Raw genomic sequence first — 26204 nt, 5'->3', positions numbered from 1 at the left:
AAATTTGTTAGTTTTAATGGGTCCCTCCTTACATACAAGACTTGCATGCCTGACCCATGCGTACCTCATGAAGTGTGAATTTTGACCAGAGTGCATGGCTTGGTTGTTCCCAGAGTAATGTGAATATTGACCACAGTGCATTGCTTGACTGTTTCCACAGTAATGTGAACATTGACCACAGTGCATTGCTTGACTGTTTCTACAGTAATGGGAACATTGACCACAGTGCATTGCTTGACTGTTTCTACAATAATGGAAACATTGACCACAGTGCATTGCTTGACTGTTTCTACAGTAATGTGAACGTTGACCACAGTGCATTGCTTGACTGTTTCTACAGTACTGGGAACATTGACCACAGTGCATTGCTTGACTGTTTCTACAGTAATGTGAACATTGACCACAGTTCATTGCTTGACTGTTTCTACAGTAATGTGAACATTGACCACAGTGCAGGGCTTGGCTGTTTCCACAGTAATGTGAATATTGACCACAGTGCATTGCTTGACTGTTTCTACAGTACTGGGAACATTGACTACAGTGCAGGGATTGGCTGTTTCTACAGTAATGTGAACGTTGACCACAGTGCATTGCTTGACTGTTTCCACAGTAATGTGAACATTGACCACAGTGCATTGCTTGACTGTTTCTACAGTAATGGGAACATTAACCACAGTGCATTGCTTGACTGTTTCTACAGTAATGGGAACATTGACCACAGTGCAGGGCTTGGCTGTTTCCACAGTAATGTGAACATTGACCACAGTGCATTGCTTGACTGTTTCTACAGTAATGTGAACATTGACCACAGTGCATTGCTTGACTGTTTCCACAGTAATGTGAACATTGACCACAGTGCATTGCTTGACTGTTTCTACAGTAATGGGAACATTAACCACAGTGCATTGCTTGACTGTTTCTACAGTAATGGGAACATTGACCACAGTGCAGGGCTTGGCTGTTTCCACAGTAGAACGCATTTTCATCAACTGCAAAAATTTATTTGATGTTATCATTGGAGAAGCTTTTTGATCATGAACAATCAGAGAAAACCTAAAATATTTTTCATAAATAGAGTTTATATAAATATAATTTTTGTTTACAAAATACAGCAATGCATATGCAAAGAGATTCCTTTTTTATGCTGATAAAAATCAACAAAATCTTTGCACAAGTTTGAACAACAGTACCATCCAGTCTTTCTTCAGTGCAGACATGAACTTGATTGCCATATACATGACCAGTTCCAATGGCCAGTGGATTTACAAGACAGAAACAAATTTTTTTTTTGAAATTTGATGTCTATGTTCATGCAAGTGTGTGTACATGTCTGTTTGTGTAGTGGTGATATTTGAAATTGCCAAGGAACAGACCAATTAATTTTCCTGGGGGTGGGGGTGTCTTGGTAGAAAAATCAATTAGATTCATTATATAAACTATCTTGAGATTAGAGAAAATCACCCCCATCCTATTAAATGGTCAGTCCCTAAGTCTGCCACATATTTTCAGCTTAAAAGTGTTATAACTGCTTAAAAGAAAACCTATTTTATTTTCTTTTATTCAAATTGAATTTCCTGTCATTTTCTGTCAGCTTTTTTATCAGAAAAATTGTTCTAAATTTTAATTTGTCACTTTTGGGGGTTTGCAAACTGTGTCACCCTTTGGGACTACACAAAATAAAAAATTAGCATCTCAAAACAAAATTAAACACTGCCTGGAATTTGGTGGGTATAATCTTTTCTTGAAAGTTTGATCAAATTCACACCGTTTTTTGTTTTTGTTTCTTTTCAACCAAAAGGCTTCTAATAATGTCCAGTTTTGTACTAAATAAAAATGGTGTTGATCTTGCATCGACTATGGCTGGCAAGGCAGCCAGTTTGAAAATTTTTTTTGTTGCTCAAGAATATCTTGAGATGGTTTCAATGCAGGGCAGCTCAAAAAAGAAATGGTTTTGTTTTGAATTCCTGGAAATTATTTTTTTGTCACCTTTAACAGCACTTTTAACAGTGTTGCACCTTGAGTACAGGATTTGGGGGTTCCTGCAGTTTTATTAGTCTTAGGTTCCCAAAATTTTGACCCTGTGCACAAACTGGGCACATGTTTTTATAAAGATAAAATTGAAAAATATGCCAGCTTATATTCTGTAAATTTGTCCATCTACTTTCCATGCTGGCACCAGCAATGGCCAAAGTCACTGAATGTAATGAACACTATAAGAGGACAGTGAATGTCCATTTTAAAATATTTGGCAAGGCTTGTGGTAGCTGACCAGATTGCAATGTCAAATCTTTGACAGCCACTAATGTAACTTATTGTTGAGACTAAAGTTGCACCTGCAGCAAAGGTAATTTAATTTATTATGCAAATACACAGTTTGCTATTTAATTAATTCTTAATTATTTTGGAAAGAAAACCTGGCTATTTAATATAATAGACACCTGGGAGTGAATACTAAGTTAAACGAGATCAAGGTCCAGCTCATTTCTAGCAAGCCAGTGATATATTATTATTTTCATGTGCGTCTTGAGCACATTACAAAACTTTTATTGCACTAATGTAAGTGTACAAGGAAAATATGATATCAAAATGCCTTCGACAAGGAAAATATGATAGCACAGTGCAGACAACAAAGTTAAGGTGTCCAAACCATCAAAGCAAACAAGATTATCTCTTTTTTTTAGCGCTATTAGTGCATTGTGAACTAAAATTCCTCTTTCTCCATTTAAAATATTGTGTTGCCCAGATTTGGAAGGTGGGTGAGACAGTGTCACCTGCCCTTGTGATATTAGCTGTCCCCTGCCCTTGGGATCCTAGGTGTCCCCTGCCCTGAGGATCCTACATGTACCCTGCCCTTGACATCCTATGTGTCCCCATCCCTTACGATCCTGAGTGCAACACTGCATATCTGGCTAAATCATGAAAAAGACATAAGAGACCAAGTGCCTTTCCCAAAGACACTGAGACTGCCAACCAAAACTGGCCTGGGCAGGAATCAAACACAGGACGATTTGATTACAAAACATCTCATCTGCCATGGTTGTCCCAAATCAAAGCAGACATCAAAATCTTGAATCTTGCAATAGAATTAATCCAAGTAGGAACAGTAAACCTGATATTCCTAATTATAGACCTAATTGGATGTCAAGAATGAAAGGTAGCATGATCTGGCCGTGTACCTAGAATCAATTGAAAAGATATTGACATTCCACAGGGCTTCAAAAATGTACTCATTGGGGAGGGTTATCCGTATAAAGTAAGTACCCATTTCCCACCTATACCCTGATAGTTGGATTCAGTTTTCAGATCTTACAGGCATCCTTTACAAAAATTTGAAAATGTCTTAAAGTTTCAACCTCTGCATGTTAGATAAAGTTGTATGCATTAGTTAACTGAATATTCATAATTGTACATTTGTAGAATTTTTAAAATTGAAACTGAAGACTACCAGAGGTTTCTCCTGTGAATCAGCTTTATTTTGTATTTTCTAGAAATAAAAAACACATTGCTTGTTTTCCAGAGCTATCATCCTTCAGTCAATGAATCACCAGAATTGTGCTTCAAATCCTGATGTTTCAACATCGTCACCAATTAGTGACGGAATTGCGACAAGGTCTTTAAATCTGTCTGATGCAATAGGTCCAAATAAAAGGTTAAATTAGCACAGTATTCGAGCATATTCGAGAGTCAAGCAAAATAAATAAAAAAAATAATGAACCACCTTTTAACTCACATAAACTGCATAAAAACACAGAATTAATTATTAATTATCATCCATTCTTAAGTGGAACTCATAAATCATTAAATGTAAACAAGAGATATTTGACAATAATTGCATAGACTTAAAATAATAACAATTATCAGATCAACATTTCCAATGAGGAATATGGTAGAGTTCATTTGGCTTGTTCTCTCTTTACCAATAATTGTGCAATATATTGACTTAAAGCTGGCATGGTCAGGCTGTGATGGTTATAATAACAGTGCAGTCATGGACATTTTCCATAGTAGCAGACAATGATCTCCTTTCTAATGACTCCCTGTAGGGTCATAATGCCACATCCATGGGAGTAGTTGTATCCATATTTTGTCTATCACAGCAAGCAATATCCGGTTATAGTTGCTCAAAAAAATGTTGAAGCTGGGCTTTGTATCAGAACTTGGTTGAAGGACATTCTGTTATTTAATTTGATTCCCTACGCTTGCTTGTTTGATCAGGCCAGGATATGATATCAGTCAAATAAGGTAATCTGAGAGCAGGGTTGATGCTGTCCATTTTGCTGTTGGATTTTGATGTTTTAATTGGTTCTGGTTTAAAAATATTTTACAAACTAGAGACATTTGAGCCATAAAATTTTGTGGCACTGAAACGTTTCTTGTTCCATTGTTGCAATAACACTGCCTTGGTACTTTTAAATTTGAGCTGGCTCCAATAACTCTTACAGTTATGTCTTGACTTAAGATGGGATTAAATCGTATTTATATTTCAGCCAGTAAGATTGCAGGGCTCAAGATTTGGGCTTAAATTAAGGCTAAAGTTCTGTCCATGAAAACCCGGCCTGGTTATTTCAAAAGATAGTGAAAAGGCTTTGTGAAACGTCAAAGACCCAAACCTGCTGACATATTATTTGAAGGCAGATCTGGAGCCACTCTGTTTGCAGCATGTCAATCACAAGTAAATATGGAAATAAGGCACTGTTCCATTAATTGTGGGTGGGTGGGATATAAGCAGATATATTTTTTCTTTTGCCGCAAGACAATTTGATGTTTCACCTAACATAATGAATATAAATACTTTTTTTCTGCCAATCAGAGACAGTATATTTTCTTCACACACACACACACACACATACATACATACATGTACATGCACATTGGTAAATTGTTATGACTACACATGGAGGTCAATGGTCAAATGGAAAACACAGCTGACTGCTATAGATGACTGCAATAGATCACACACACACACGTGGTGATTGGAAAACACAGCTGACTGCTATAGATGACTGCAGTAGATCACACACACACACACATGGCGATTGGAAAACACAGCTGACTGCTATAGATGACTGCAGTAGATCACACACACACACACGTGGGAATTTGAAAACACAGCTGACTGCTATAGATGACTGCAGTAGATCACACACACACATGGCAATTGGAAAACACAGCTGACTGCTATAGATGACTGCAGTAGATCACACACACACACACACACACACGTGGGAATTTGAAAACACAGCTGACTGCTATAGATGACTGCAGTAGATCACACACACACACACGTGGGAATTTGAAAACACAGCTGACTGCTATAGATGACTGCAGTAGATCACACACACACATGGCAATTGGAAAACACAGCTGACTGCTATAGATGACTGCAGTAGATCACACACACACACACACACACACACACACACACGTGGGAATTTGAAAACACAGCTGACTGCTATAGATGACTGCAGTAGATCACACACACACACACGTGGGAATTTGAAAACACAGCTGACTGCTATAGATGACTGCAGTAGATCACACACACACACACATGGTGATTGGAAAACACAGCTGACTGCTATAGATGATTGCAGTAGATCACACACACACACACACATGGCAATTGGAAAACACAGCTGACTGCTATAGATGACCTTCACCTTGTGGATAAGAACTGATAATCTGATAGAAAAATGGTGAAAGCAATTTCTGTACTTTTTATATTTCAGCTGGAACTTCTCCAGACTGCCCAGGCATTGTCAGACACTACACATAAACCAGAACAGGTGAGAATTAATGTTTTGTCAATCATTTGGCACCCATAATTCATTTTATCTAAGGAACTTACACTTTGATGTGCAGAATGTCCCCAAGAATTGGTGTTTGTTAGCAACCAGGGATGATTCCAACAGCAAAATTTGGGGGTCCTAATCTCTATAATGGGAATTTTTTTATCATGAAATTAGTATCTGGGGAAATTTTTAACATGTTGTGTGTTTCTGTCCTCCAATACCTGTTGTCTCCACTTAATATGAAATAAATCTATGTTTGCTCACCTCACGAGACTGCATTATGAAATTATTTTCCATTTTCAGTAGTAAAAAACAATAAAAACAAACATGAATGAGTTCATTAGCAGTAAAGTTGTCAAAAATTTATGCTTGACCAGTGATACCTTTTGTGCCAAAGCAAAATGTGGCTCAGTGGACATGTCTCTCTTTATTATTAATAATTTTTTATTTATTTTATCCAATATTTCATCCTATAAGCATATCAAAAGAAGACTTCTGCCATAAATGCTGTTGCTAATTTTTTACTGTAACCTGTATTCCAGTTTGCTATTTTATCTTTTACAGCAACTATTTATTCGAAATAAATAAAAAAGAAAAGTTTTTGTATATTTCTAAACTTCAAAAATTATTTCATCATCATTTTCATAATGTGACTTGAAAATATGGGTTGGTTTTTCATCTGTTATTCGCAATCTGTCTGTCATCTGTCCATTAGCACAAGTTTGTGATTGCACTCCTTCCAAACCACTTGGAGGAGTGTCATGAAACTGCACACATCCAATATGGCCACCACAGCAGCCATCTTGAAAATTTCAAACTACTCCAAAAGGAATACTCGTATCAACATGGGGTTTTCACCAGTGTCTTCTTGTGATGTGTAGTAGGCCCTAAATGTAAAGTGTCACTTGCACATCTCATATAGCTGCCATCTTGAGAATCTTGTTATTGCATTTCTTAACACATTAACCCCTGGAGGTTTTTGTTGCTTTCACCTGAAATTCAAGTAGGAAACACATTTTGAAAGCTATTTCTGAATACATCCTAATACATCAACTTCCAGGTGATTTTCCAATAACCTAATGCCTAGTTGTGTTCAAAACACCATTTTTCATTGGCTATTTGGCTCGCGCTTGAGCAAAAGGGTAAAAGTTGGAGTTCTTTTTTTTCTTCTTTTTTTTTGTTGTGCTCAACTGACCCATTATTTTCTTATTGAGACCACTCTTTATTCCAAATGCCCATCTTATCCTACTTTTTGCAAAAGTTCATACCAATCTGCCTTACATCTCAGACCAAAAAGTCTCAAATCTGGACACAAAATCAGATTCCGACCACGGGCAAATTTGGGTGGAAAATAACAGGGTCCAAAAAATGAGGTTTTTCCCTCTGTATTTTGTAGTGCAACTAGAACTTCCAGATTATTTGGTGTCATTGTAGATCTACATCTGCCTACATTTCTATAATACCACTCACTTTAGTGTATCATACATGACCTTGACACTACAGAGCTCAGCCGTAGGCTACTACCTCCTGCCATGTAAACTTGTCAGCAGGGGTAAATGTGTTAAGGGCTCATTTGTATGGAAAAATGGGAACCAGTCTGGAAATGGGTGAAGATAAAATGGAGTATGTATATATATATATATATATATATATATATATATATATATATATATATATATATATATATATATATATGTGTGTGTGTGTTTGGCTGGCCTGGGTCGGTTTGATAATGAAAGTTGGATAGTAGTAAAAAGAATCTTTTGAGAGATTATCCTAGTTGTAACTATAAAAAATGGAGACATTGTTTTTTTTGATAGAATTTCAGTCCATTAACAGTATAGAGTTTGGTTAAATGGAATCCTTGACCATACTAGCCTCGTAACAGGAACCATATTGTAAGGAAAAGTCTTATAACAGGAACCATGCTGTAATGAAGAGTCTCATAACATAAACTGTATTATAATGAAGAGCCTTTTAACAGAAACTGTGTTGTAATGAAGAGCCTTATAACAAGAACTGTGTTGTAATGAAGAGCCTTACAACAAGAATTGTGTTGTAATGAAGAGCCTTATAACAAGAACTGTGTTGTAATGAAGAGCCTTATAACAAGAACTGTGTTGTAATGAAGAGCCTTACAACAAGAATTGTGTTGTAATGAAGAGCCTTATAACAAGAATTGTGTTGTAATGAAGAGCCTTATAACAGGAAGATTACATTTCATATTGTAATAATGAGCCTTATAACAATAACTGTTGTAATTAAGAGGCTTGTAACAGGAACTTTGTTGTAATGAAGAGCCTTATAGCAGGAAATGTACATTTCATATTGTAACAAAGAGCCTTATAACAGGAACCGTGATGTAATTAAGAGCCTTGTAACAGAATTTGTTTTGTTATTAGGAGCCTTATAACAGGAACTGTGTTGTAATGAAGAACCTTATAACAGGAACTGTGTTGTAATGCAGAGCCTTATAACAGGAAGTGTACATTTCATATTGTAATAAATAAAGAACCTTATAACAGGATAACAGGAACTGTGTTGTAATGAATAGCCTTGTAACAGGAAGTGTTATAATGAATAGCCTTATGACATGAGCTTTGTTGTAATGAGTAGCCTTGTAATAGGAACTGTGTTGTAATGAATAGCCTTGTAACAGGAACTGTGTTGTAATGAATAGCCTTGTAACAGGAACTGTGTTGTAATGAATAGCCTTGTAACAGGAAGTGTTATAATGAATAGTCTTATGACAGGAACTGTATTAAAATAAAGTGCCTTATAGTGAGGATGTGCTGTAATTTAATCAGCTGAGTAAGGCTGGGATAGAGTGACAATTTTAAAATCAATTTTCAGTAGAAAAAGAATATTAGTGGTAGCCAGGTCAGCAGCCTGTAGAAGTCATACGAGTATTCAACAGATAGTTTCATCACTTCCTGTTACAATCTCCTGCATCCGAAGTAGATGCTGTTTTGCTGTAACCACTTACCGGTAGGCTACTGGATTGGTCAAATAACTTGTCAGTATGATTTTTGTTTGTATTCTGGCTATAATCTATTTTGCCCATTTTTGACAACTATTTTGACTCTTCGGGGCCCCGAGTGGCCGAGTGGTCTAAAGCGCTCTCCGTTATGGATCACTGCCATCTCACCTCTGTCTGCGTGGGTTCGAGTCTAGGATTCGGCCAATGTGGGTATGTGAGAAAGCTTGCCAGTAGCTTCTCGTGGGTCGGTGGTTCTTCCCGGGGTTTTCCCGGGTTCTTCCTCCACCATTAATACTGGCCGCCATACACAGCCTATCTTGTGCTGAAAAATGGCGTTAAACCCCACAACAACAACAACAACATATTTTGACTCTTCAGATTCAGTTAGTACATTTTTCATACAGTGTACAGTAATTATGGCATCTAAGATAATAGCTGTGATGTAGCCTCAATGAAGTTAGGGGTACTAATATTAGTAATAGTAATGTATAGATTCCACATTTTATGATTACATTATGCTCTTTTACCACTTTTATAAGGAAAAAGACCTCTCTCAGGGTTGGTGTGTCTGAAGTAGACAGACCCATTGTATGAAACTTGTCATGATTTCAACACCTTTCATGTATTGTAATCAGTCGAGACTCTTAGTGCCCAAGGACCATTAAGTTCTCAACAGTTATCACAATAAATCCAGCTTAGCCACTGGCTAAGTACTTAACATCATTCTCGTGGAAGCACTCGTAGGTATTAATGTGACAATCAGTTGACTGTTTGACGTTTGAACAGATGAGGGCCTATCACATTTATGAAGATAATATTGAAACCAAAACAATTAAATTTATATATGAATTTCACTTTACAAGACTTCATTTAATTGGTATTTATTTCCCCTTGTTTTGCCACCAGTTTTTGGGTGTTTCCCAAAATGCTTATTGGTTGATATTTCAAATCAGTATTATTTATTTTCCAAAAATTTGTCTTTAAAAAAATCTTGAAATTTGTGAAAAATATTAGGGAAATAGGATTCTTTGTTGAAAGAAAAAGATATGGATCCACATTTTGTCAGACCTTTGCCGGCATCTGAAAATGCATCAGGGTCTAGAACCATTTGATTCTCCTATGGTGTCATAAATCACAACCACACCCAGGGGATATCTTTCATGTTTGACAATTTAAATTGTGTTTTAAGTAAGTAAAATTTAAAATAGTAACTTGTCCAGAACCTATTTGATAATTTTTTTAAATGACATTTCATTGCAAATGGAAATCTTTAAGATTTTCCAGAGATTTGGACCATTTTGCTTTGAGCTTAAAATATAACATTTTTAGTCTAATGTCTTGTTAGGGTAAGTTTTTTCAGTAGGTATTAAGTAGATTAAATGTTTCTTTTTAAAATAATTTTTTGTGTTAAATCCCTAATCAAGATGGTTTTATTGGAAAGTTTGAGAAATATTGTGTAAGCCTTCATTAAACTCAGTCCAGAGTCCAGTCTATTTGAATATTTGGATGTGTGCAGATTGGTGGTAATCAGTGTGATCAGTATTTTGCCAGTCTTTGTTAGATATTGATCAGCTTTATTAAGGTTTGCTAAACCTTGCTAAAAGATATAAAGTCGAAGAGGAAACTGATTACCAATACATCATTTTGTCATTAATAACCGTGTGTCAACTGAGGCTCACTGTTCTTGAATATCTATACTGATTGATTGAGAGGGATTTGCCTATACTCAGAAAGCTGGGATAATTGGAGTCCCTCTTTTGTTTTTCCTATTTCCCTACAGAGCCAACAGCAGGAGAAAAAAGGCAGAGCTTGGAATTTACCAAGAAAACCAGTTAGTGGCTTTATCTAGCAAACTGTCGGCAAATTATTAACTAATCAATTTAAGTCACAAGAGGATCAGTTCCCACATGTTACTTCCCATCAACAGACTGAATAAAGCCTGTTTATTCATGAGAAAAAATTCGGCATTGATTTAATTGGGTCTTCTTCATATGCTATGTTTAATCCACTTGACGATGATTTCCATTTGCTAACATTCTCATTCACATCTTGAAATGTCAAGCATTATAGCATGACTGGTTTTCACTTGAAAAACAAAAACAGTTTGCTGAAAGCTTACCATGTTTTAGAGATATTTTGAATACACACAATTCAGTTTATCTGGCTAATTGAAGGCAGTTTGTTTACTGAACACAAATTTTCATGAAATGGGATTGGGGAGAATTTTTTTAATTCTTGGGAGAAAAATAAAACCAACCAGCAGTGGTAAAATTAGCTATCTGAAAAATGGTTAATTACTCCTTCCCCAAATTATTTCTGGTATTGTCCATTGCAGTTGTAAACCTGGTGGCCCTGATCTTTGATCTGTTTGTCACAAACTCATTGCAGAGATGCCCTTCCTCAGGTGTAATATAAGTATAAAGCTCTTAAAACATTAAACTGTACAAAAGTTGACTTGTCATGTGGAACCCAAAATGACAGTTTCAGCTCCATTGACCTTGACATTTAACTGAGTTTGATGAAAACTGCTTCAAGGATCTTGACTTGCTGCACTTCAGAAAACAACTTCAGCTCCAGTGACTTTGACCTTTAACCTCATGGCCTTGGAAACAGTACAGAGCTGACCCAGCCCAAATGTGGACAATTTAGGAAGTTCCATGAAAACTATTCATAAGAAACAATTTGTCATGCTGAAAGGTCAGTTGGTAGGTTTCTGCCTCTACTTGTGGGCAAAGCACACGGCATTTGTCTATGGATGGACAGAGAGACGGGTGTATGGATGGCAGGACAGAGAGACAGGTGTATGGATGGTAGGACAGAGAGACAGGTGTATGGATGGTAGGACAGAGAGACAGGTGTATGGATGGTAGGACAGAGAGACAGCTGTATGGATGGTAGGACAGAGAGACAGGTGTATGGATGGTAGGACAGAGAGACAGGTGTATGGATGGTAGGACAATACGTATTGACTATACTCTATCCTCTACACCATTGGCTTAAGGATAAAATACACAAAAGGGTCTTCCTTCAGATTGATGAATTCAGTTGCAACTGTTCCTGTGCTAACCATTTCTGCTGATATCGATGTTGTAGTGTAGGAACCATTTCTGTTATTAACGTTGTCATTACATTACTCCAACACTGCCTGTTATGTTTGTTCTGCTTTGTAATTTGTATATTGTATGGAATATTCTAGCAACATCTACTTTATATAGGCCAACCTTACAAATATGGTAATCAGTCATTTGCCAACGTCAAGACTCCAAAGCTAGTCTTAATTGGTCACAATTTTTTGAGATTTTGACAAAGTGGACAATCCAAGTTGGGCTGCATTTCCTGCCTGACTGGCATCATCAAATCAGCTGAAATAAAATATTGATTTTGGCCAGTCTAGAAGTAAATCACAGACATTTGTCACATGAGACTTTACTGTAGTGCTGCCATTCCGGTTTTTTTTCCACCCTATTTTCTTGTTTTCAAGAATCAAGTTACATAAGGACAAGCAACCTTTACGGATAATTTCGACAACTAACATGACATGGTCATATTCATCGCCAGGCTCTATTTATAGCCCTACTTTTCAGAAATTGTAGCAACCATTATCATCAGATAATCGTGTTAGTAATTGGGCATTTTCTAAAAGGTGGAATTGGGCAGAAAAAAAACAACAAAACCCAGATCTTCCTAAGTCTAGCTATTCAAACCTTTCTGAAATTAGCTATTCAGACCTCTCTGAATTTATTATTATCACGATTGACGAATGCTATGCTCACGATTTTTTAAGAAAATAAATCATATTCTTATCGATTTCCTGTAGGTATATCTCAATGAAAGGTTGCTAAAATTTGCTGGGCCGGCTTGTAAGAGTCTACCCCATGCCGACACCAAAAGGTGTTAGCGAATTCCAACTTTTTGATAGGGAATACACCCCAACATAAATGTCCAAATATCAAAAATGGGGCGACAATGGTCAGAGGAAACACGGACTAAAATGTCACTTACCATAGCCATGAATGTATCATTTACCATGTGTATGACAATGTTACCTGCCTATTATTTATAATTTCAAACCAGTTTGGATATCCTTCCATAAATTGTTCAGCATCATTTTGTACTTTTTCTTCTTTTCCCCAAAAGAATGACATTTTGTTTAAATCTGTTGAATAAGTCATCTTTGTATTTTCTTTCTTGTTTGTAATCTGGCCTATGATATTTTAAAGTAGTTGCTGTAATGATGTAATTTTTATCTATATCTGCCTTTGTTACCAGAATTCTAAAACCATGATCAATATTTCTCCCTTGATACACTGTTAGAGTCAGTCATATAAATTCAATGGAAACCTAAGGGTAGGTCTGTTACAGGACAAACCAAAACTTTTGCCAAAACATGTTTGCAGTGGAAGGTGGTCGTATCGTCAAACAAAAACTTTTGCAAATTTTTTTTACAGTGGAAGGTGGTCGTATCATCAAACAATGACTTTTGCAAAAACTTTTTACAGTGGAAGGTGATCGTATCGTCAAACAAAAACTGTTTACAGTGGAAGGTGGTCGTATTGTCAAACATGGGCTTAGCATAGGGGAAATAGTTTCTTACTTATATGACTGGTAAAACCTAATAAGCCAAGATGGTTTATCTTCAATTCGAAAAGAATTTTACTGATTTCTTTCTCTCGTAAACATATCATCAAAGAATTTCACTCAAATTTCTTTCCTGTTTACACATTACAAAAAGTGCTAGGTTCGCTAGTACCGTAAAACACAATCATCATGAGAGAAAATTTTCCAAACTTGTTTGCAAGACGACTAAATAAACACATAATTATGTTCATTATCGGAATAATGTGCTACAAATCTGTTATCATGATATTTATGTATTAATCTTTATATGTAAAATGTTGACTCGTAAACATTAGCATATCTCATAATTAAAAAACATTTATTGATCCCTGAACACGTTAATCATTAATGTATAAAAAATGAATTGTCCATTTTCACTATTTAAATTGTAACAGTAAAAACTATTTAAAAATTATTATTATTATTAATCTGAATAGATGCTGGACGTCAGTTTGGGGATTTTATACATAATTTTTTTAAATATTAAATTTAAATTTGTGTTGCTAAACAAGTTTTTCTTTTAGCGTCAGAATGAAATACATGCTGTAGTTGCTTTTGTAAGAAAAGGGTACAGTATGAATGTTTACCCAGTAATCTATGTGATAGTCTATTGTTAAGGGAACATTATTTCTGAAATTTATATCACTCCACAGACTCTATTGATCTGAGGTAATTGTGTTTGAATAAACGGAAGTGACAGAGAGGCGAGGGCCAATTAGTAGGGATGTTGATTACTAGAGTGAGGCAAATTCGATCTACTTGGTCTGGGGTTGTATCACGCATAGCCAATATATTTATTAGCTAGGACAGCAAATCAGAGAGGAACGTGCCAATTCCTGTCTGGGATTAAGTAGTATTTTCTTTGTGTTACTCTGCATACAGTTGTGTAGACAAATCCCAGTGGAAGTGAAACCAGCTCATAACAAAGAGCAAGTAGTGTTTATTGGGAGAATTTTTTTAGTATTTTTGTTGCTGGTATCCATTTGATATTGTGCCAAGGCAGCATTTATAATGAAATTCTAACCATGTTACAAAGACCTGTATGTGCCTAATCACTTAATTTAATGGAGCCCAATTTTGATAGCCACATAAAAAAGAATTTGCATTCTGTTTCATAGGCACTTAACATTAGGCATAAAGGAAAGTTAAAGAAATTGTAAGAATGCACATGTGCTATGTGTAAAATATTTTTAGGAACAATTGCATGATTTATCAGCTACTCTGATAATTGAGTACACATGCAGTACTAGCTTGTAAGCTCAGGTAAAACGGCAAACAACATAGAGAGACCCTGATCTGCCATGGCATAAAGCTCCAGAAGATCTAAGTTGTTTTGTTCTATTGAGTACAAACTGCACTGACACCTATCTGCTGACACATTATGCAGTTTGGGTCTAAAAGAGCTCAGAAGCTGTGACTGACTGACAGAATAAAAAAAAAACTTTTTGGATGGCTAGATGGCTATCACTTGTTATAAGGAGAAATAGCAATAGGTCAAGGTCACTGAGACTGAAAGAATAGGGTGGTTTAAGCATAGTCACATTAGTTGCACTCAATGCACCTCAACCAAACTGTGTGGATGGCTTGCACTTGCAGTAATGAAGAAGGCTATTGATTTGGAGGTTAAAAGGTCATTGGTAAAGAGCACTGGAAGAACGAAAAAAAATTTTGCACAATGACATTTGTTCTACACCACAGACCTGGCCCAAACTTTATGGATAGCTTGCATTTATTGTCAGGAAAAAGCTTATCTTTTTGGGGATTATCAGGTCACAGGTAAAAGTCAATTGGAAACAAAATTCCATTTATCTAGACAGAGTACTATTAAATATAGGGTTGGTATGTAATACACCATTCCTGATAACGCTTCTTATGACTCTGGTTAGCAATAAAAACATCAGACGCAGATAGACCTTATTGTGAGATACATATAAATATTTATTTATTACATTTTAATAGTTGCTGTTGGTTAATGGCCAGTGCCTTCAATACATTCTCCAAAAAATGATATAAATTATTGAATAGGCCACTTTATTTTCCTTTACTCCTGAAATTCTTGACCAGGCTACATATTTTTTGTGTCTTTTCTTTTACAGTTGACCAAGTCTTCCCTTGACTTCTCAGTGAGAGTTTTGAAATCCATTTTGTCTGGTACCCAAAACCTATACAGTCACACTATGACATCCAGTGATAATCTAGTAGAGCTAGCAGTCCAGTCTGCCTCCAATGTAGTCGAGGCAACTGCAAGATTTTTGCAGGACTCCAATCCAAAACCTGAAGTCCAGCACGGGTTAAAGTCTGTCATCTCCGAGTCTGTTAGGGTCATCGAAGAGCTTGTAAAGGTAATTTTCATTCCTCAGGGGTCATTTTTAGTACATTATATATTTTTATCCCATTTTTTAAAATTATTTTTTGGAGGAATGTGAGGGATATTGTGACACACTTTCTGTCTCATTCAGCTTGCCTTATTGTTGATCTGTTTGTTATCACATACCATCCTTAACTGCTGAAAGGAAATTCACAAACCTTTTTAGTTGTTTTATCATCAGTTCAATCCCTGATGGCCCTTGGAGGGTATCAAAGGTCAAACATACACATATTTTTATTACAAGGAAATTGTCATATTTTCTGACAAACTTTGTAAATGCCATAATAGCTTGTAGATGCATCCTGTGTTGGAAGGATGTCAAGTTTTGACTCATGGGTCACTGGCTGGGGTGGGAGTGACCATCCAAGCTTAGAAGTTGACTGGGTCCATTGTTTATATAGAGTGATAATTACAGAAGGCATTAAAAATGTACTTAACCAATCAGGTGTCTGTCATTTCTTTAACAAGCAAACTTGAAGAATATCAGATCTTATGTTCTGAATGGACTGAAATGAGAATCATAACATTTTAAGATTCAGTGAAAAACATTTTTCTATCTTGCAAAGACTAACCCTATGCCCCCTCAGCCACCCCACACATTTTGTCAAAAAAAGTAGTCTTTTTGGAAAGGTGGTCGTTCTTTGTAAGTGATAAAACTGTACATTGCTGTTGATTCACACAGGGAAAAGCAGGTCCCTAATGACATGTCTTCCAAAACACTCGTCATTTAAAATGGGTTTTTTTTTTGGTAATGGCTAGGTAACTGCCTATACAAGAAACTTTATTTGCATAAAAGAGTATGGAATATGATAGGATCAGTAGCTTTTCATTGCTTTCCTTACAATACAAATGTACCATAAATCAGGTTATTAATTTAGAGACTGGAAAATTCCTGTTTGTTTAGTGAATAAAAAATATGAAGTAATCAAGGACGTCTGTGCAAATTTTTGTCGTTTTAGTAATTATGAGGAAGGTGTCAGATATAATACAAGAGAAATATGATAGCACTTTCATTATCATGGTTTTGGAAATGAAAATATTTATTAATCGTTGCTTCATTACATGGAAGTGGACTGATGCCCTTTTGTTGTTATCTATTGCAGACAGAATTGAAGTTCCAGGCTATTTCTGAGGAACCAGTCAGAGTTGCCACAGACTTCTTTGCCATCCTAGCATCCAGACAGAGTGCACATAGTGGCACAGAATTTGAGCTTGACCAATCCAAATTCACACTTCCTGAGAATTTAGAAGCTATCCTGAAACCCAACCAATCGGAAGATACATTCCCAGCATCCTCCCAATGCTGTACATCCAGTCAAGGCTGCTTTCAAAGTCACATGACTACATTCAAAGAAAATCCCTTTTCCTATGGAGGTAGTGATAAGGTTAGACTATTTTTTATATCTGCACTTTTTTGGATATATAGTGTGGTAGGTCTGTCCATTTGTTTCAGTGTATCCATCTATCTATTCAGTAGTCGATTGATCATGTAATCTGAAGTCCATCAGCACTGAGAGAAAGTGACCATATTTGGATTGATATTTCAGGTGGATGAGGGGCCCCAAGTGGTCTAAAGTGTTATCCGTTATGGATCACTGCCATCTCATCTATGTCTGCGTGGGTTCGAGTCTTGAATTCAGCAGACGTGGGTATGTGAGAAAGCTTGCCAGTAGCTTCTCGTGGGTTGGTGGTTCTTTCCTGGGTTTTCCTGGGTTCTTCCTTCACCATTAATACTGGCCGCCATGTATCGTGCGCTGAAAATGGCGTTAAACCCCAGAACAACAACAACAACATCAGGTGGATGAGCAGTTGGTCTGTCCATGTGTTTCTGTGCATCCATCCATCTGCTCATTATTTGATTGATCTTGTAACCTGAAGTCCTTTGGCACTGAGTGAAAGTGACCATATCTGGTATGATAGTTGGATGAGAAGTTGACAAAGAAAGTTTAGATCATGAATGCAGTCACTTGGGTCCGGTCAAAAGGTCACATTATTATTGGTAATAAGGATTCTTCCTCTTAACCTGAATTTCATCTTTAGCAAGTGAGTGGCAATGGTCATACTCAGCATGATGTTTTATGAGGATGAGTACATGAGTACCAAGTGAGTGATAATGGTCATACTCGGTGTGTTTTATTAAGATGAGTACCAAGTGAGTGAGAATGGTCATACTCGGTGTGTTTTATTAAGATGAGTACCAAGTGATTGAGAATGGTCATACTTGATGTGTTTTATTAAGATGAGTACCAAGTGAGTGATAATGGTCATACTCGGTGTGTTTTATTAAGATGAGTACCAAGTGAGTGATAATGGTCATACTCGGTGTGTTTTATTAAGATGAGTACCAAGTGAGTGAGAATGGTCATACTCGGTGTGTTTTATTAAGATGAGTACCAAGTGAGTGAGAATGGTCATACTCGGTGTGTCTTATTAAGATGAGTACCAAGTGAGTGAGAATGGTCATACTTGATGTGTTTTATTAAGATGAGTACCAAGTGATTGAGAATGGTCATACTTGGTGTGTTTTATTAAGATGAGTACCAAGTGAGTGAGAATGGTCATACTTGATGTGTTTTATTAAGATGAGTACCAAGTGAGTGAAAATGGTCATACTTGATGTGTTTTATTAAGATGAATACCAAGTGAGTGAGAATGGTCATACTCAGCATGTTTTATTAGGACGAGTACATGAGGAGCAAGTGAGTGAGAATGGTCATACTTGGTGTGTTTTATTAGGATGAGTACCAAGTGAGTGAGAATGGTCATACTTGATGTGTTTTATTGGGATGAGGACCAAGTGAGTGAGAATAGTCATACTCGGTGTGTTTTATTAGGATGAGTACATGAGGAGCAAGTGAGTGAGAATGGTCATACTTGATGTGTTTTATTGGGATGAGGACCAAGTGAGTGAGAATAGTCATACTCAGTGTGTTTTATTAGGATGAGTACATGAGGACCAAGTGAGTCAGAATGGTCGTACTTGGCATGTTTTATTAGGATGAGGACCAAGGCCACCATGATAATGATCTTTAAAAAAAAATCCTGGACCTTCTCTTGATGTTTTCACTATGGTTGGCCCTAAATAAACATGTTGACCTATGCTGTAACATGGTGGCCATCATAAAAATAATTTTAGAGTTGTAAGGTTTTTGCTAAAAGACTTTTTATGATACATGTGTGTAGTACATCCAAAATATAAGTGGTTCCAGACAGACTTCCATTAGCAAGGCCATGACAGCCATCTAAAAATATCAGTACTCCACCTGAAGGCATGATCCAATCTGATTAAAATCAGATTTCCACAGTCCTGCTTGTAGATCCAACCGACACAAATCATTGTTGTCGTGACCTTTTCTATTTCCAATCCCCTTATTTTCATTGTCGTGTCAGATCAGGCATTGCAAATTCGTTTTGGGGAGAGGTATTGTTTAGGAATTCTAAATGACATGCGTCACTTTCATAAATTTGAAAGATGTGATTTGATTGGTGATCTTAATAAAACATGAGTTCTTAGTCTGTCAGATCGATTTTAACCCGATCTTATCGTTATGATATTATCACTAACAGAACCTTGTTTATATTGCTGATCCTATATGTGACCTCCCAGAATGTGAAATATCTCAATACGACAAGTTTTTCTGAAACCTATGTAGTTTTTGCTCTAATGGACATTGACCAGAAGAACTTAGGGGATGGTCTGTTGATCCATCGGTTAGTTAGTACCAGTTTGTTACCACTGCTCACACTAAACTACCTTAGAGATTTCCATGTGACTTGGTCTAGTTGGACCAAAATGAAGTTGGTGCTGCTGCTCCTCCTGAATGGATGGGCTTATGGTCATCAGCATGGGTTTTTCACTCTTTGGTCCTAAATGAAAACTGTGCTAATCTAATGTTCAGTATGTCCACCACAGCAGCTGTCTTGAAGATCTTCTTATCACAACTGCTGCATGGATGGTCATAGGACTGAAAGATATGATGTCTGACTGGTCCTAAATGAATATGGTGCCATTCTGACAGCCGGTATGATTGCCATTGCAGCCATCATGAAAATCTTGTTATGACAACTGTAATGAACACCTCTCACCATCCTCAACACTGACAATACCGACATAGACACAATGATCACCGTACAGCAACACCGTAACAGCCATAGAGATCCTTGGTAGACATTGCCCAGTCAAGAAGCCCTGGGTCACAGCTGAGGTCCTGAACCTGTGTGACAAGAGGAGGGAACTGAAAAAGGAAAAGAACGATACAGAAAGGGCAGAACAGTACAAGGCAGTTAACTGGGAATTCAAGAAAAGCATGAAAAACAGCAAAAGAGAACTGGATAGAATAACAGTCCAAAGACATCAAGGATAACTTGAAAAGGAATGATGGTAGGAAAGCATACCAACTGGTCCAAGTTCTAACAAGCACAAAACAACGGCAAGTTACCTCCTTACAGGAAAAAGCCATAAACTGCCTCACAGAAGAAAAAGATATTCTGAAAAGATGGACAGAGTAATGTGCAGAACTTTACAACCACAGAGCCACAATATAACCAGAGGTAAAAACGTTCCTCCAGCAACTAACAACGACAACCACCCTATCCTACATGAAGAAGTAGAAGCTACAGCGAGATCGCCGAAAAGGAGGAAGTCAGCAGGAGTGGACAACATCAGCAGAACTGATCCAAGCTGGGGGAGAAGCAATGATTAGCGCCCTCACAAGCATCTGCAACAAGATCTGGCAAACAGAAGTATGGCCATCACCGTGGACCCAATTACTGATCATCATCCTCCCCAAGAAAGATAACATACAACAGTGTCAAAACCAACATACAATCAGTCTCATAAGCCATCCAAGCAAAGTCATGTTGAGGATACTGCTGAACAGACTAAAGCCACATGCTGAATAGATCATTGCCAAGGAACAGGCAGGTTTCAGAGCAGGGCACAGCACAGCAGAGCAGATCTTCTACCTCAGGATATTTTGTGAGAAGTACCTCCAATACCAGCAAGATCTGTACCACGTCTTCATGGATTTCAAGAATGCATTTGACAGGGTAGGGCATGCAGACTTGTGGGCGACCATGAGACTGTACAATATCAATGCCAATCTCATCACAGTAACAGAGCACCTTTATGACAAGGCCACCAGTGCAGTATACTTCAGTGGCAGCATAGGGGACTGGTTCAGAACGACAGTCGGAGTCAGACAAGGCTGCCTGCTCTTTCCCACACTATTCAACATCTTTCTGGTGAGAATCTTGGCTGATCCTCTTAAAAATCGTGCAGTGACAGTCAGCATCAGAGGCAGAACAGTCACCAACTTATGTTTTGCCGATGACATTGATCGACTAGCAGGAAATGAGCAAGAATTAGCAAGCTTAGTAGAGAGCCTTGACAAAACCTTGTGGTTTGGAAATCAGTGCAAAGAAGACCAAAATGATGACCAACAACATCAAGGGCATCAGCACTGACATCAGGGTCCAAGGTACAAAGCTAGAAACAGTCCACAGCATCAAGTATTTGGGGGCAACTGTGACAGATGAAGGATCGAAGCCTGAAGTACTCTTCAGGATTGTACAGGCAACAGCAGCGCTGACAAAACTGAAGCCAATCTGGAATGACAAGAACATCGCACTCAGTTCAAAGGTCAGACTGATGCACTGACTGGTGATCTCCAATGTTTCTCAACGCCTACAAATCATGGGCCATAACAGCTGACTTGGTAAAAAAGGTTGTGCTGATTTGCCATTAAACCTTATACATACATGCCATATAAGAAAAAATCTAATATTTGTTAGAACTGCAGGAGAATGGTGCCAAGATGCTATCTACATGTAAGGGACTCCTCCTGGACCTAATTTTGACACAGGTCTTGCTTCTCAAGATGCCAATAATTTATCATGGGGTTGTGTTATTATCTGAATGAGTTTCCAGAATGGTTGTAGATATGTGTGTCCTTTACCTTTATGTGATTTAGTAGATTATTGTAACCAGACAAATGGCTTGGCTGTGTAGTAAGTTGCAATAACTGATGCTGACTGTATTAAAGTGTCATCTGCTATTTTTGGCTCCAAGATGCTAATTCACTCAGTTGTAATTACCAATCAATAAGATGAAATAGAATTTATGAACTGGTTGGCCACAGGGATTAGATCATTTAGAAGGTCAAGTACTAAGGGAACATTCAGTTCTTTTGAGATTAGAAAACTACAGTTAATTTTCTCCCAGACTGAATGAAACAGAATTTGTATGGTATTTCTTCAATTTCTATGAATGCCTAAATGAACAAAATGGGAGAAAAATGAAATCTGTGAACAATTCCATCAGCAGTTTATTACAGATTGAAAGAGATGTATATGTCACATTTTATGTGACTTCGGTGCTTAAGTACAATAATCACTGGGAAAATCTGTTATTTGTAATGTTCAAGTCCAAGCATTACAGGGAAAAATCTTGTTTTGGTGTTGCAGTCCAAATATTACAGAGTAAAATCGGGTATTGTAGTTGTAATTATTGGCTTTAATCATACTTTATTCCTAAAACTTAGAACAAGCATAATTTGTTTTGAGATGCACATGTTATTGGCACTCTAAATGCCAATATTTTTTTATTTTCTTTAGATAAAGAACTTGACCCGTAATTACAACCATTTTGTAGTTGGTTTATTCTATATTTAGTCATAGTTTGCAGCTGCGAATATGACGATAAAGGTTTTATCGGTAAATATTTGTTGGTCTCTTATTTCCCCCTCCAGAATTCTTTACACAATACAGCAGTCCCTTGTTATAAAACTGTCCATGCGAGCAGTGGAGTATATCGGCTTATAGTGAGACCATCTTGTAATAAAGTATATAATACACCCTCATTATAACACTGTCCATGGTTGCCACAGAGTATACCACCTTATAATGAAGGGTGTGATATACATAATACCCACTCATTATAACACTGTCCATGGTTGCCACAGAGTATACTGCCTTATAATGAAGTGTGTGATTTACATAATACCCACTCATTATAACACTGTCCATGGTTTCCACAGAGTATACCACCTTATAATGAAGGGTGTGATATACATAAAAAAACCCTCATTATAACACTGTCCATGAGAATTCTGGAGTGTTCCACTTATAGTGAGACTAGCTTATATCAACAAGTACATGATATATTTAACACTGTCCTGGACAGTAATTGAATATTCCACCTTAGAGTGAGATCACCTTATCAAGAAGTATATGATACATATCACACTCCTTCCATATAACACTGTCCATTTGTGCCAGAGTATTCCACCTTATAGTGAGATCACCTTATGAAGTAGTATATGATATATATAACACTCCCTCATTACAACACTATCTTGGGCAGCCATTAAGTATTCCACCTTATAGTGAGATCACCTTATCAAGAAGTAAAGGATGCATATCATACTCATTCCATATAACACTGTCTATTTGTGCCAGAGTATTCCACCTTACAGAGATATCACCTTATGAAGTAGTATATGATATACATAACACTCCCTCATTACAGCACTATCCTGGGCAGCCATTAAGTTTTCCACCTTATAGTGAGATCACCTTATGAAGTAGTATATACACTCCTTCATTATAATGCTGTCCTTGGGAGCCTTGAAATATTCCACCATATAGTATAACCACTTATTGTGAGGAGTATACAAGTAATTTTACCACTTTATGATAAAATGGGATACGTGTCCATATCCACCTTATAGCAGGAATGGGGTTATAATAAAGGTCCTTATAGTGAGGTAGTGTTATACAATATTTATGTAGGTGTATAACAAATGTACCCCAACTGTGTATATAAAAAAAGAACAGATCTACTATCACATGATGCCGCAGCAAATGAGGCTCTATACCATTTTGTTCTATAAAATTTTGAATGGAATTTAGTAATTGTGATCTGCAAGCAAATTATGTACAGTTTGCCAGGCATTTTGTACAAATAAATGTGCTTAGTATTGTGAAATACTTTACAGTGTCTTAAGTCTCTAGCAACTAAAAGTATGTATTCCATTCTTTTTTCTTGCCTACAAAGTGTACTTTAGACAGTTTTCATTCAGTCATGAAGTGTGATGGACATATTCATCATGGAGGTGACCAGTAATCACATGTTAAATGCGGTCACAGTGACCTACTTTTTAGTGGTTATGTATGTTTTTTATTCAGTTCAGTTTTCTCTATACATTATTTTGTAACGGAGCTGGCAAAACATTGCATTCTGCATTATTATTGTGTTGATCTCTTTTTGCAGAATCACATTAATAACTCCTTGTTTGGAATTGCTCTTTTGGAGAAAATAACACATTACTGCAAGTCAATTTATGACTCAATTTATATCAGAATTGACTAGTCAGAGGCTATGGTATTGCCCAATTTGATTTATTTGCCCTTAAGAAATGCTTCCAGACACTTTATGGTCCATCAATTTACCCAATTTATCTATTTACCCAATCAGACTTGCAAGATACAAATCTGAAACCAGGCATAAAATAAATGTCAATGCAATAGTTCCAAAATACTAATTGGGTTTTTCATGAGTTCCAAAATACTAATTGGGTTTTTCATGAGCTGCAGTTGGGATTGGTTCCAGGATCATTTGAATATAAGAACTAGGTCTCCTCCTGTCTCTTGTCAATTTTAGTTTATATTTTATTTTGTATGCAGGCAAGTATATAATTTACACTGGATGTATGTCTAATATTACATTTAACATAATTTTCAACTGGCTCTGGATACACAAGACTTTAGAGACAACATGACATACAATTTACTATGCCATATTTTCTCTTGCTTATAGTCCATCTATCCTTATTAGAATATGAACTGTTAATTGATATTTTCTCACATGTAGAAACATGTTGTTCCATGAAACTGGTCAATGAGACTGGTGGAAATACAGGCTTAGTATGAGACTGGTAGAGGCTTAATATAAGACTGTGGAAATACAGGCCTTGTATGAGACTCAGGGAAATAAAAGCTTAGTATGAGACTCAGGGAAATAAGGTTTAGTTTGAGACTGGTGGAGATCAAGGCTTTGTTTGAGACTGGTAGAGATCAAGCTTAGTATGAGACTCATGGAAATAAAGGTTTAGTTTGGGACTAGTGGAGATCAAGGCTTTGTTTGAGACTGGTAGAGATCAAGGTTTAGTATGAGACTCATTTAAATAAAGGCTTTGTTTATGACTGGTAGAGATCAAAGCTTAGTATGAGACTCATGGAAATAAAGGCTTTGTTTGAGACTAGTAGAATAAAGGCTTAGTATGAGACTGGTGGAGATCAAGCCTTAGTATGAGACTGGTGGAGATCAAGGCTTTGTTTGAGACTGATAGAGATCAAGGCTTAGTATAAGACTGGTGGAGATCAAGGCTTAGTATGAGACTCATTTAAGTAAAGGCTTTGTTTGAGACTGGTGGAGATCAGGGCTTTGTTTGAGACTGGTAGAGATCAAAGCTTAGTATGAGACTCATGGAAATAAAGGCTTTGTTTGAGACTGGTGGAGATCAGGGCTTAGTATGAGACTGGTGGAGATCAAGGCTTAGTATGAGACTGGTGGATATCAAGGCTTAGTTTGAGACTGTTGGAGATCAAGGCTTAGTATGAGACTGGTGGATATCAAGGTTAGTATGAGACTGGTGGATATCAAGGCTTAGTATGAGACTGGTGGATATCAAGGCTTAGTATGAGACTGGTGGATATCAAGGCTTAGTTTGAGACTGGTGGATATCAAGGCTTAGTATGAGACTGGTGGATATCAAGGCTTAGTATGAGACTGGTGGATATCAAGGCTTAGTATGAGACTGGTGGAAATATGGGCTAAGTATGAGACTGGTTGAAAAACAGGCTTAGAATTCTCTGAAGTTATTGATACATTTGACTTAAGATTTATTGGAACTTTATGCAAGAGATTTCTAGATTTCAGACTAAAGATGGCAATTTTTTGTTTGATGGATCTGGAGCCAAATTGTGCTTTTTTTGGAATCATCCATCAGCTAACTTGGGCACCAGCCGTTGTTTGTTGAAGAGTATTTTAAAATTTCCTGTCAGCCATTTCCCACAACCATTGTCAGCCATTTCCCAAAACCATTGTATCACAGGTACTGGGAATTTGTTACAGAAAATGCACCCCTATCTATCAATATTGCCCAGTTATTTTGTAGAAAACAAATTGCCTTTAGAAAAAAAAAAAAAATGATCTGGCTTGAAAGAAAAGCATGGGTTTCATCTTCCAAGATAAAACACTAAATGGCTTAGTCCGGATTCAAACCTGTAGTCATGGTAACCTGCATGCTGGTCCATCAAGTTCTATTAATGGAAGTCCTGTGCAATAATACTGTAGAAGTTTTTCACTTTTTTGTTTGAACTAGCTACAAAAAAAAAGTCTGTCATGAAATTCCCATTGGTAAATTGTTTACATTTTTATTTTGAC

General features: G+C 36.9%; 1 protein-coding gene across 3 annotated transcripts in view; it reads left to right on the top strand.

The window, feature by feature from the left end:
- Positions 1-26204, top strand: part of LOC149781051 (polycystin-1-related protein-like) — a 535051-nt gene that overhangs the window by 440035 nt on the left and 68812 nt on the right. For all 3 annotated transcript variants that reach the window (XM_089938184.1, XM_089938183.1, XM_089938186.1), the window contains 3 exons: positions 5730-5786; positions 15486-15731; positions 16861-17142. In XM_089938184.1, coding sequence (XP_089794310.1) covers positions 5730-5786; positions 15486-15731; positions 16861-17142 — 585 coding nt within the window. The remainder of the gene's footprint in view (positions 1-5729; positions 5787-15485; positions 15732-16860; positions 17143-26204) is intronic.

The sequence above is a fragment of the Sinohyriopsis cumingii genome, chromosome 16 (assembly GCF_028554795.1).
Source record: "Sinohyriopsis cumingii isolate HCF-2022 chromosome 16, ASM2855479v2, whole genome shotgun sequence".
Taxonomy (NCBI): domain Eukaryota; kingdom Metazoa; phylum Mollusca; class Bivalvia; order Unionida; family Unionidae; genus Sinohyriopsis; species Sinohyriopsis cumingii.
This window is presented reverse-complemented; position numbering and strand designations above follow the sequence as displayed.